This window comes from Falco cherrug, chromosome 2, assembly GCF_023634085.1.
Source record: "Falco cherrug isolate bFalChe1 chromosome 2, bFalChe1.pri, whole genome shotgun sequence".
Taxonomy (NCBI): domain Eukaryota; kingdom Metazoa; phylum Chordata; class Aves; order Falconiformes; family Falconidae; genus Falco; species Falco cherrug.
In genome coordinates, this window is record NC_073698.1 from 424,659 (window position 1) to 436,704 (window position 12,046).

At 60.6% G+C, this 12,046-nt stretch overlaps 2 protein-coding genes across 3 annotated transcripts; one reads left to right on the forward strand and one right to left on the reverse strand.

Moving 5' to 3' along the window:
• The first annotated feature begins 5,306 nt into the window (after positions 1–5,306).
• ART1 (ADP-ribosyltransferase 1) lies at positions 5,307–9,010 on the forward strand. 2 transcript variants are annotated; one of them, XM_055702844.1, is made up of 3 exons: positions 5,307–7,381; positions 7,720–7,758; positions 7,859–8,903. In XM_055702844.1, the coding sequence occupies exons 1-3, from the start codon at positions 6,595–6,597 to the stop codon at positions 7,939–7,941; spliced, it is 909 nt and encodes a 302-aa protein (XP_055558819.1). In that variant the 5' UTR covers positions 5,307–6,594; the 3' UTR covers positions 7,942–8,903. The 2 variants fall into 2 exon arrangements, with proteins under 2 accessions (XP_055558819.1, XP_027664894.1); XM_027809093.2 differs by having other exon boundaries at positions 5,309–6,222; positions 7,859–9,010.
• Positions 9,011–9,017: 7 nt separating this feature from the next.
• Positions 9,018–10,440, reverse strand: IL18BP (interleukin 18 binding protein). Its single transcript, XM_027809061.2, has 4 exons — positions 10,310–10,440; positions 10,061–10,126; positions 9,644–9,773; positions 9,018–9,474 (listed from the first exon to the last, which is right to left on the reverse strand). The coding sequence occupies exons 2-4, from the start codon at positions 10,083–10,085 to the stop codon at positions 9,261–9,263; spliced, it is 369 nt and encodes a 122-aa protein (XP_027664862.2). The 5' UTR covers positions 10,086–10,126; positions 10,310–10,440; the 3' UTR covers positions 9,018–9,260.
• Positions 10,441–12,046: the final 1,606 nt, after the last annotated feature.

A 12,046-nucleotide genomic window follows, 5' to 3' on the forward strand; every position in this document is an offset into this window, starting at 1 on the left:
AGTGGTAGTCCTTAGAGGAGAAGTGAGGAACAGTGCTGTGTTCAAAAGGGACATGACTTTGCACAATCATTGGAAATGCTCAGTCAAGCAATTAAATAAGTGAAAGGAAGTGTATCTTGGGTCATAGTTGTGGTTTAACCCCAGCTGGCAACCCAGCCCCACGCAGCCGCTTGCTCTCTCCCCCTGACCCAGAGGGATGGGGAGGAGGATCAGAAAGGAATGTAAAACTCAAGGGTTGAGATAAGAACAATTTAATAGGTAAAGCAAAAGCCGCGCACACAAGCAAAGCAAAGCAAGGAATTCGTTCGCCGCTTCCCATGGGCAGGCAGGGGCTCAGCCATCCCCAGGGCAGCAGGGCTCCGTCACGCCTAACGAGTACTCGGGAAGACAAACGCCATAATGCCAAATGCCCTGTCCCCCCACCTTCTTCTTCCCCCAGTTTATATACTCAGCATGATGTCATATGGTATGGAACATCCCTTTGGCTAGTTTGGGTCACCTGTCCTGGCTGTGCCCCCTCCCATCCCCTCCAGCTCTCTCACTGAGAAACTGAAAAGTCCATGGCTTAGTATAAACATTGTCACTTCCTGGCATTACAAAGGCAGGGACCTGTGTCTCTTTGTCCCTTCCGAGGTGTGTCCTCCCGAAAAGCTTGCAATGTTATAAGCCTGTAACTTCAATAGCTGAGACAGCAGAAGGGAAAAGATGTGCTCCTTGCCTTTCTTCTGCTTGGTTTTTGAACAAGGGAAGGGAGCAGGACTGTTGCCCTGCAGCTTGTCACTCCAGTAAGACACTCCTTAATTCTCAGAAGCCCAGCAGAAGGGCTTAATGGATGGCTTTGGAAAAGCACCAAAGGAGCAGACGGCAGGCTGCCTTACCCTTCCTGTGCAGTAGTCTGCCGGCCCCAGTTTTACAGTCTTGTCTCCTCCAAGGTTAGTTCAGATTCCCTGGAAGCTCTGGTTTTGTAAGCATCCAATTCTATCTTTGGGAATGCAGCAGGGCCTGGAGTCAGTAAGAGTCAGGATAGTTGCTGGGCAAAAATGGCAGGGATCTGTTCTTCCCAGTTTGCCCTGTGGGCTGCAGCAGTTCAGCTAGCTGGACAAAGCAGCAGTGTGAGAAGAACTGAGCCCTTTAAGTGATGATGCATTCTGTTCCCCTCCAATGGGGAAGATCTCCACGTTTCATTTCAGTAGTTCAGCCCTGCAGCAGCTGTAATCTCCCAGAGGAGATACCATGGGGCTGTTCCCATCGGTTTTTGCCAGCTCTTCACTCGGTTACACTGACGAGGGGCAGTCCCTGAGAGTGATGGGAGCTCAAATGTACAGCAGCAGAGCACCAAGGACTTGTGATTGTCACTGGGTCTTCCCAAAGGCTTGCAATTAAAGAGTTTAATTTAGGCAGGTTTTTTTAGTTTTAATCTAGGCAGTTTCTCGATGGGTAGTTTTTCCATAACACGTGGGATCTCCAGGTTTAACCCTGGTGCCGGAAAGCCCCAACAACTACACATATGCCGAATAAAGGTTTGCAGCTCTGGGGCTCACCAGGTGTCTATTGGGTGCCACAGTAACGATTTGCAACTAATTTTTCATGAACAATTCCTTAGGGGAGTATTCTCATGGGGTAGGGGATTTATTACCCACGTTTCAACTTTATTATCTGGATTGTTTAAGGACCACGTTTGTTTAACGTTTAAGGGACCACGCTATGAAAGTGCTTGATTATGAAAGAGCGATTATGGTGGACGTACCTTTTTTGTTAAGAATTTGGATATGCCAACTGGGGCATAACGGGACGTTATATTCATGGTGTATGGGTTCACCATGGGGTCTCGATACATACTGGATCCCCCCTTTCCAAGGGGTCTGGGTCCCCTGCTCAATAGGCAGCTTGTAGAGTTAGCGACCTCTTGGGTCATCAGCAGTTAGGAAAACCCTTGGAACCCAGTAACCCTGGGCCTCGTCTTCCAACAGCAGGACTTGATAGCCTCCTGTCAGTGATACTCTCCATACATACTCTGTCTCAGTTTCTTGAGCTAACCTGGTGTATTTTTCCTGGAATTTCAACACTTTGGCTGTTGAGTGCGGCACCGTCTGGATAGTAACTTGTGGAGCTTCCCCACCTTGGCTGCTATCAGTGGTCTCAGCTTAATCATCGGCCTCATTACCACTTCCTCACTGTCGGGGTAAAACGTTTCTCGGTCCATTTCAAACTCCTTAGACAAGTACAAAGGTCTTGGGCCCTGTTTTTCTTGGCCAGCCGTGCCAGTCTTGTAAATCCCAGCAGACTATCCAGAACAGAATTAAGATCTGTCTGATCAAGAGATTCTTGTCCCCCTTCCTCTCATTCGGACCGTGAAGTTTGTTCTCCGTCCAATGCATCTGAGAGAGCGTGTGGAGTCGCTGAGTGCTGTTACGTTCAGCACTTAGTTGGCTCTGCAGGGTTTTTACTTGTTCTTGCAAGGGTTTAACCATTTCATCATGAGTTTGTTTAATCAGGCGCCTCTCCTTCTGGGCCACCACTCGTGCGGCTCCCAACACAGCACGTACCGTGGCTTTTGCTGGTCACACTTCTCATTCCTTCCTAAGTGGTGTCATTCTGTCTGCTACAGCCTTTGAATCGTGCCAGCTAACATGGCCCCGTGCCATCCCTGGTGAGGAAAGGCACGCCTTACAGTCCTTCAACTTTTCAGTAACAGGGGAGCAGTCAAGCACCGGCATTTCCCAGGCAGCCATGGCTTGCCACTGCTCAAATGTCTCCCGGCTTACACGGAGAGGTCGCTTCCCTGCTCTCCCTGCCCACCCTCACCGGGTGGAGCATCACCGTCACTTAGGACCTTCCAACACTGAGGGGATCCTGTCCATGACGCCAGTGTATGTCACATCCCACCTACGGGAAGGGGAGAGTGACTGAGCTTCGCAAATCCCTTCAGTGTGGATTAAGGCAAAATAACACTCGAGGTCCGTACATGAACATGCATTTTAATGGAACAAACGTTCAGTGAACGCTGACCCTTTCACAATTATACCCCCCTAAGCTATGTGGCTTCATGAGAAATTGACATAGGCCTCATCTTACTTAACAACTTTAAGAGAAATAAAAGAGAGAGAGAGGGAGGGAGGGAGATCACCAGTCCTGCACCCAGCGTCAGACCTGCCAATGGGGGTATTCAGTGCAGAGAGCACTTCAGAGGCTTGTACCTGCTCCTACTTACTGGCCCCAGTCCCTGGGCTTCCGGAACCGCCTCTCTCCCCAGCTCCAGGAGTGCTGGAGACACCCGTCAGTCAAGGGAAGGGACACCAGGCCCCACCTCCCCGTGACTGCCTGTTGCTGCCTCTGGAACCTTCTCTCGCAGCGTGGCCCTGGCTCACAGCACAGTCAGTTGGGCCACGTCCCTTACAGTGGCCAGCAGCTCAAAGCCCCACATCAGGGCTGCTGTGGGGTGTCACCCGTTTGTGGGGTGCCCAGTGCCGGGGTTGCTCGCTGCTCTGCTCCTCCACCCGGGCTCTCGCCATGCTCCTCCGATGCTTTGACTTCTTCCCTCGGCCCTGCAGGACCCCCAGCAGCTGGGTGAGGAGGTGAGAGCATCTCCCAGCCCCACGACGTATCCCAGATATCGAGCGCTGAATAAAATCAAGTACATGGTTGGTACCTGAACAGTTAGGTTCAGTTACAGGCATTTTGGTATGCCCTGGTAAGCGCTTTGTAAAGCACCAGCAAGTCGTTTGTTTAAAGAATGAACTTAAAGAAAGAAGAAAGTAGCATCACGTGATGAATGAGCTGGCTGGAAGCTTACCACAAGAAATGAGCTCAGCAAAACTAAGCGCTAAGTAGGGGAAAGGTAATTGCGACCCGGGGAGATGGCGACCACCGACTCAAGAGACGCCCTGGCCCAAAGAGAAGCAGAGGCTGAGCATGCAGACTAGTTAACATAAAAACTGAGAGACTTGGTTAGCAAATAGGAAAACAAGCCAAAAATACTGAGAGAAATATGTAACTTGTCACCAGTGAAGGCTGATGTCTTGGTTTGCCAAACTGTATAAACAGCATAAAGTTTAGGCAGCCGGGGAGCTAGGCGTTTGTGGGTTACCACCCAGTGCCCTGCTTTGCACGAACTGGAACACAGGGATGGAAATACCTCGACTCGTGTGTGAATTGGCGCTGCGCACCGGTCACGGAACTCGCTACGGCACAAAAGCCCAGCAGGTGCCACAGCTCTCCCCAGGCACCGTCCTGCCCAGCCGTGCCCTGGGGCTGCCTGGCCACGTGCCCGGCCCACGGGTGCCCGGTGATGTGGGCTCTGCCAGGCTGCTTGTGCCTGGCCCCACGGGGATGGTGCTGGCCGGGCCCATGGAGCTGCTTCTGTGTGGCCCCGTGGGGCATCTCCTCGTCACCTCCATCGGGCTCCTGCTCCGCAGGAACAGGCCATCCCCATGGGCCAAAAGACAAGCTGGCGGGGAAGAGGACTGGCCTGGCTGTACAGAGAGCTTTGGCTGAAAGTCAGGGAAAACAGAGAGTTTCTGACCTTGGGAAGAAGGGCAGGACACTCGGGAGGACCACAAAGATGCCGTGAAATTATGCAGGCGGGAAATCAGAAGGGCCAAAGCTATGAGCCAAAGCTCATGGCTTGGACAGGCGTATTCTACTCTGGGTTAAAAGCTGGCTGGCTGGCTGAGCCCAAAGAGTGGTGGGGAATGGAGTCACATCCCGCTGGCGGTCGGTCACACCGGCTGCTCCCCAGGGCTTCCTGCTGGGGCCGGTTCTGTTTAATATCAACGATCTGGCCAAGGGGATCAAGCATTCCCTCGGTCAGTTTGCAGATGACACCGAGCTGGGGGCAGTGTGACCTGCTGGGGGGCAGGGGGCTCTGCAGGGGGTCTGGGCAGGCTGGGCCGAGGGGCCGAGGCCAGTTGTATGAGGCCCAACAGGGCTGAGTGCCGGGCCCTGCCCGTGGGTCACACCAGCCCCCCACAGCGCTGCGGGCTGGGGGCAGGGGGCTGGGAACTGCCCGGCGGGGAAGGGCCTGGGGGGGCTGGTCGGCAGCCGGCTGGGCATGAGCCCCCAGTGTGCCCAGGTGGCCACGGCGGCCAGCAGCGCCCTGGCCGGTGTCAGCAGCAGCGCGGCCAGCAGGGCCAGGCAGTGCCCGTCCCCCTGTGCTGGGCCCCGGTGCGGCCGCCCCTCGAGCCCTGGGCTCAGCGTTGGGCCCCTCACCCCCAGGCAGACCCGGAGGGGCTGGAGCGTGTCCAGAGCCGGGCAGGGGTTGGGGAAGGGGCTGCGGCACAGCTCTGGGGGGGCGGGGGGAGCTGGGGGGGCTCAGCCCGGAGAAAAGGGGGCTCAGGGGGGCCCTTCTGGCTCCCTACAGCTGCCTGGCAGGAGGCTGCAGCGAGGGGGGTCGGTCTCTGCTCCCAAGGAACCAGCGGCAGGACAGGAGGGAACGGCCTCCAGCCGCACCAGGGGAGGTTCAGGGTGGGCACTGGGAGAAATGTCTTCCCCGACAGGGTGGCCAAGCGCTGGCACAGGCTGCCCGGGGACGGGGTGCAGGCACCGTCCATGGGGGGGTTCAAAATACACGAAGATGTGGCGCTTGGGGACATGGTTCAGTGGTAGCATTGGCAACGCTGGGTTAACGGTTGGACATGAATATCTTAAAGGTCTTTTCCAACCTGAACAATTATATGATTCTATGATTCCTGCCTTCTAACCCCCTCCAAAGTCCATGGGTTGTGGACAGGGGCTGGCCCACCATGGCTGCCCCCACCAGTGCCACTGATACCTCCATGCCATCTGAGCCACAACCTGCCCCATCCTCAGCCACATGATGAAGGGGGGTCAGTGCAAGAATGGTGTCCCAGGTTGGTGGGGCTGGATCCGTGTTAGCCCCTGCAGGAAAAGGCAAAGCCCCCGAGGGGATGGCACCTGCACCAAGTTAAAGCAAAGGCAACTTTTCCCATGGGGATTTCCTGACTGTCCCCTGTAGCCACGCTGCAAGGCAGAAGGGGCAGCAGCTGAGCTGCTGTGGGTACTCAGCACAGGGACGGTAAAAATAACAGGAAGAACGGAGGTGGGGGCCAGATCTGGGCCCAAGGGATCCCAGCCAGCGCTGCTATATAAAGAAAGATCAGCTGCTTCTCGCCTCTCCTGCCAGCAGCGGGTGGGCTCCGAGGGGCTGCATGCTGCAGGAGCCGAGGAACAGCACCCCGACCCCACGTCCACCACAGGGAGCAGGTAACGCTTCTCGCTGGGGCTCCTGAGGGGTTTGCTCCTGGTGAGCGACATTGCGGGCTGCGGGGCCACGCTTCCAGGTGCTAGGGCCACCCACCTGTTGGCAGGGTTGAGTGCAAGGAACAGGACTGGGGGCTCAGCCGGGGCTGAGACGTGTGCCACGTGGGGTGCCCCTGGCTGGGGATGCAACAGGGGGTGCTTTCCACCAGCCTGCCCTGCTTCTCTCAGCAGCCCCCTCCCATGTCCTGCCACCCTCCCCAAGCTGATCCTGCTCTCGCTCCCCCACCTCCCCAGCTGCTTGCGGAGGAACTGGCTGCTTCCCTGCCCGTGACACTGTGACATCTAGGGGCTTCCCTCAGGGCGGCTCTGCCCACCATGGAGCATCTGGTGCTGGGCTTGGTGCTGCTGGCTGGGAAACTGGCTGCTGGCAGCCCCTTGCACCAGCAAGACCTCGACCCTGTCAAGGAGGTGGCGCTGGACATGGCCCCCACCTCCTTTGATGACCGGTACCAGGGCTGCAGCCACATGATGGAGGAGGAGCTGCAGGAGCTCAACCGCACTGAGTTTGCCAACAACAGCATCTACGCCAAGGCCTGGACTGTTGCCACTGCTGAATGGCGGAGCCGGCGGGGACGTGCTCCTCAGACACGAGCACTGACACCAGCGCAGGCGATTGCCCTACTGGCATATACGGAACAGGGCCCCCTGCACCAGGCGTTCAACACAGCTGTTCGCAAGGCTGGGCACTCCCGCAGGGAATACCTGGGTGCCTTCCAGTTCAAGGTGCTGCATTTCCTCCTGAGCGAGGCCCTGTGCACTCTGCGGGATGCCCAGCCCCACCACTGCCACCACGTTTACCGGGGCATCCGTGGCATACGCTTCACTGCCCAGCGCCACCAATCCATCCGCTTCGGCCACTTCACCTCCACCTCCCTCCGGAATGAGAGCACCCTGCCCTTTGGCCGGGACACCTTCTTTTCAGTGGAGACCTGCTACGGTGTCCCCATCAGAGACTTCTCCTTCTTCCCTGAGGAGGAAGAGGTCCTCATCCCACCCTTCGAGACCTTCCAGGTCATCGACATCACCCATGATGGGGACAGAGCCCTCATCCAGCTCCGCTCCCAGGGTGCGCTGAGCACCTACAACTGCGAGTTGGTGAAAGGTGATGTCCCTGTGTGATGGTCCCTCCCTGCCACTGGGGTGCAGGGGGCAGGGGGTGGCCCCTTCCCACCAGCTTTAAGGGGAAAAGGGGCTCTTGATCATGGGGGGGGCAACATGGGGAGCTGGCCTTCGGGTGTGCGCCCTTGCACATCTCCCATATACTCTCCCCCAAATTTCACAGCAGGGACCCTCAGCAGCAAAGCATGGCACAGCACAGCATGGCATGGTGAAGGACAGCATGGCACACATGGCATGGCACAGCATGGCAGGGTCAGGGTGGGGAGTGGTGCAATGTGGAGCCTGCAGCAGCCATGCAGACAGAGTTGGTTTCTTTGACAGAGAAGAGATGCAAGAGCCAGCCGTGCATCTTCAGCGCAGGTGAGCCAACAGCCCCCACTGCAGCCGGGGAGGGTGGCACCCTGCTGGGCCCCCTGCCTCTCCTCGGCTGCCCCTGACTCCCCCTCTCTGGCACCCTCAGGCTGCAGCATCCCCGGGGACCCCCGACACCTCTGGGAGCTCCTCCTGGCAGCCACAGTCCTGGCAGTTGCTGGTGGCCTCTGAGCTGCCAGGCCACCGCTGCCACCACACCATGGCGAGGGAAAGGGGTCAGGAATGGGAGCCACCAGCTTCACTGAGATGGCAGGATGGGATGGGACACCAGGAGGGGCCGGGGGCATGGGGATGGTCCCACTGCAGGGTCCTGCAAAGCCACCTGTGCCCAGCTCGGCCCTGCCATGGTGTCACCAGCATTGGGATGTGCTGGCAGCCCCGGGACACCAGTCAAGCCTTGATGAGGCCTTTTGCAGAGCTGCAGCTGGGGCTTTTGGATGCAGCTGAGTGTGGGGTCTGCAAGGGGCTGCCCCAGGGATGGGGGTCAGCACTGATGGGAACTGGGGGGATGCAACAGAGCTGCTTTTGGAGGTGCCTCTGCCTGGCTGGCTGCTTAGCTGCTTGCCATTCCCTGACTCCCAGAGGAATAAAGACTTGCTGTGGGACCATGGTGTCCCTGGGGGTTTCCTGGGGGCAGCTCATGGGGGCTGCAGACGGGGTCTTCTCCAGCTCCCCCACATTTCCAGCCCTCCCACACCCAGAGCATCCCTACAGAGAGATGCACACACCCCAGGTCCTGCTCGATGGGTCCAGCAGGGGATGTCTCCTCCCGGGGTCTGTTCCCCTGACTTGTCCCACAGCTGCCTGCAGCTCAGGGTGGTCGTTGCCCCCACCAGCACCCAAGGGAGCACAATGGGGGCTGGCACTGGCCACGCCAGCCCCAGTGCCCGTGAGAAGAGCCCTGCCAGGACAAGATGGGTGGGAGGCTGCCCCATGGAGCAGCACATGGGGCTCAGCAATGCCATGCCAGGGGAGAGCCCCAAGCCCCCTGGGTACAGAGGAGGGATATGAGGGCTCTGTGCCCCAGGGCTCCCCACTCCCTTCAGCAGAGGGCACAACCATGGGGCTGGGCATCCCTAGGGCAGGACCAGGGCTGTCTGTGGCTCTCCAACCCCTCACCAGGCAGCAAGGGCGTCAGGGATGGATCCTGCCCTCTGTGGGCACCCAAGCCATCCCCTCCTCCTCACCCCACAGGTGCCCTCTGCACCCAGGAGCAGCCCCATCCCCAGGACACAGGTGACACCGGGCAGCCTTGATGTGCTTTAATAAACCTCGGGGTCCCACAGCCAGCTATGGGCAGGTCCCTGGGCTGTCCTGGGCAGCACTCCTAGCTCCGTGAAGGGCAGCAGGAGCCCCACGCATAGAGAAGCCGGTGCACGTGGGGCCATGCAGACCCTGTAGCAGGGCACGGAGACAGGCCTCCATGGAGGCGTCACATCCCCATGCAGCAGTGCAAGGCTATCAGAGCAGGGACCCACACCATGGGGTGCTCACCCATCAGGAGTTGCTCCCTGTTCCCAGCCCAGTCCTCCACTCTTGGTAGGGGCCGGTGCTGGTGCCAGGGGCAGCCACTGCACCTCCCTGGTATCAACGCCGAGGGGGCTGAGCACCACGCAGGTGAAGTTGGTGTGCAGGTGCCACACGCTGAAGGAGATGAAGTGCAGGTCACGGTGCAGGACCACCCCTGAACCCTGTGGCTCCTCCCTGCAGACCCAGGGGGGGCACATCAGTGCCAATCCCTGGCTCTGTGACACCCCCTCAAGGCTGGGGGACCCTGAGTCCCTGTCCTGGCTGAGGCTGCTCCTCCCTGCCAGTCCCAGAGCAGTCCCAGGCAGCCCTGCTGACCCTCAGGACCCACTGGTCATGTACTCACAGCACCATCCCTTCATGCACGGCCCCATCCGGGTGCAGTTTCTCCACGAAGGAGCTGTTCCCCAGCCAGTAGAGCAGCGTGAGCTCGGGGAGGCCACTCACTGCCTCACATGAAATAGTCACGTTCTCGCCTGGAGCCGGAGAGGTACATGGAGTCAGAGGGGCTGTGAGGGTCCCCAGTGCCCCCTGGGCCAGGCTGCCTCTGACCACAGGCATGGCCCACCCCCTCCTTCCCCCAAAGGGGAACGTCCTCCACCTCACCAGCACCCCGAAATCTCAGCTGCAGGTGGAGGACGCACCTCGCGTGTCTGCCGGGGCTGGTGCAGGAGCTGACCCCCGTGCCTCCCCCAGGGTGGGGGTCCCACTGCAGCACCCCCCATCCTCAGGCCACCCTTGCCATGGCCCCAGGGTCACTCACCTGGGTGGGGGGGCTCTGCTGGCATCCGCAGGATAGTGATTCTGGGGGGCTGCAGGGCCACAGCACCTGAGGGAGCAGAGTGGGGTGAGGTGGGGGGACAAGAGCTGCCCCTCAAGACCCCACATCTCTGAAGTGGGTAGGAAGGCATGGTCCTACAGAGGAGACAGGGGCACAGGCCTCTTGGGGTGGCACAGAGCCCAGAGCTGGCTCTGCCCCCCTGCCCCTGCCCCCTCAGCAGCCCCCACTTACCTGTGCAGCAGGAGGCCAGGGCCCAGCAGAGCAGGGGCAGGAGGAGCTGGGCAGGGCAGGGGGGTGTCCCTGTGGGCAGAGATGGGGCTCAGTGCTGGGCATGCCGGGATGCTCCCCCCAAGCCTGGGATAGCTCCCCCCAGCATCACCCCCGCAGCATCCCCCTCAGCTTCCCTGGAACTGGTCATGGTATCCCACCCCAGCGCCTCCCAAGCCTGGGATGCTCCCGTCCCCCCAGCACCCCCCGAGGTGGCCATGGACCCCTCAACGGCCCCCTCCAGACCCGCAACGGGCCCCCCTAAGTCCTAGGCATCGGGCTGGATCCCCCTCCCGGGGCCCCCCAAGTCCCGGCTGGCGACCCCCAGGGGTGCCCCGACCCCCCCGCCCGGTCCCGCAGCAGCCGTACGGGCGGGGCACGGCGCAGCCATGGGACAGCGGCGCTCGGAGCAGCGGCGCTTTATGGGGCGGCCCGAGGGGCGGCGGGCGGGAGCGCCGTGACTCACCGGGACCGGGACCCGCACCCGCCCACGGGCCCCGTGCCCTGCTCCACCTCCCGCCTTTCCCCAGCCCCCCGGTGCCCCCAGGACATGCCCAGTGTTACCGTGTCCCACACCTCCCTGTGCCCCAGTACAGCCCCCCATGCCCCCTGTAGTCCCGTACGGGACCCCATGCCTCCCTCTGCCTCCCCACGCTGTGCCCCATGTCCCCCAGGAGCCCAGGCTGTGCCCTGTGCACACCATCTCCCTCTGCCTGCTGTCCCACCTCCCTCCACGTCCCCGTGTCCCCATGCCCCGTGTGCCCCGGTACAGCACCACACGCCTCACTACGTCCCCTCCATACTCCTTCCCATGTCCCCCGTGTCCTCTGTCCTTCATGCCCTGTGCCCCACACCCCCTGCGCCTGGCTGTACACATCCCACAGCCGCTCCATGACCAGCCTCGCTGCACCCCATGTGCCCACCCTGCCTACTCCCCCCCCCCCCCGCCCCCCTCCCGGCGCCCGTGGACGAGCAGCCATGTGCACCCCAGGGTTGTAGGAGCGGGGCTCAGCTGCGCACCCATGCCCATTGCATGGGGCCCTGAGCCAGATGGTGTCACAGGGCTGGGCAGATGGTGTCACAGGGCTGGGGGACAGTCCCCGAGGCTGACAGCCCAATGCCATGCCCTGCCCATATTGAGCTGGGCCACGCCGCAGCCAGCAGTCCCCATGCCAGGGACCAGTTTGGCTCCCCACACTTCAGGGCTGGCCAGGGGCAAGGCAGGGTCTGGGCAGGGGGAGAGGGAGGTGGGTGAAGCCCCCTGGGGACTGAGCACCAGCACTGGGTGGGGGGAGCCCTGGGCGCCGGGCCGTGTGCCAGCTGGGGCAGCCCCACAGCTTAGCGCAGGCCTCCCAGCTCCAGAAGATGGAGAGAAACCCACAGCGACCTGCCAGGGCTCCGCTCTGGTGCTTGACCGCGGGGGAGCCAGCCCCGGGGGGCAGCGAGGAGCCTGAGCAGGGGCATGGGGACCCCGGACCAGGACCCAGCCCCTCTCCCCGTGGCAGAGCCCCCTGGGGCCAACCCACAGCAGCAGGAGAGCAGCAGACATGAGGGTTCCAGTAACCCACCAAGATCATGCTGCAAAACCAGGGGAAGCCCCCGGCGCCTGCTTCCCCAGCACGGCCAAGGCAGGGACGCAGCACAGGCACAGCCACGGGGCAGGAGGAGCCACCCGAGCCTCACGCGCTGGCAGCTCCTGTG

Excerpts from the sequence above, each read along its gene's own strand:
- ART1 (XM_027809093.2), top strand. The coding sequence starts at position 7,970 with ATGGCGAGGGAAAGGGGTCAGGAATGGGAGCCACCAGCTTCACTGAGA.
- IL18BP (XM_027809061.2), bottom strand. The coding sequence starts at position 10,085 with ATGCCAGCAGAGCCCCCCCACCCAG. Across the intron at positions 9,774-10,060 it reads AGCAGAGCCCCCCCACCCAG|GCGAGAACGTGACTATTTCA; the intron begins GTGAGTGACCCT and ends CTCCGGCTCCAG. Across the intron at positions 9,475-9,643 it reads GTGCATGAAGGGATGGTGCT|GGAGGAGCCACAGGGTTCAG; the intron begins GTGAGTACATGA and ends CTGGGTCTGCAG.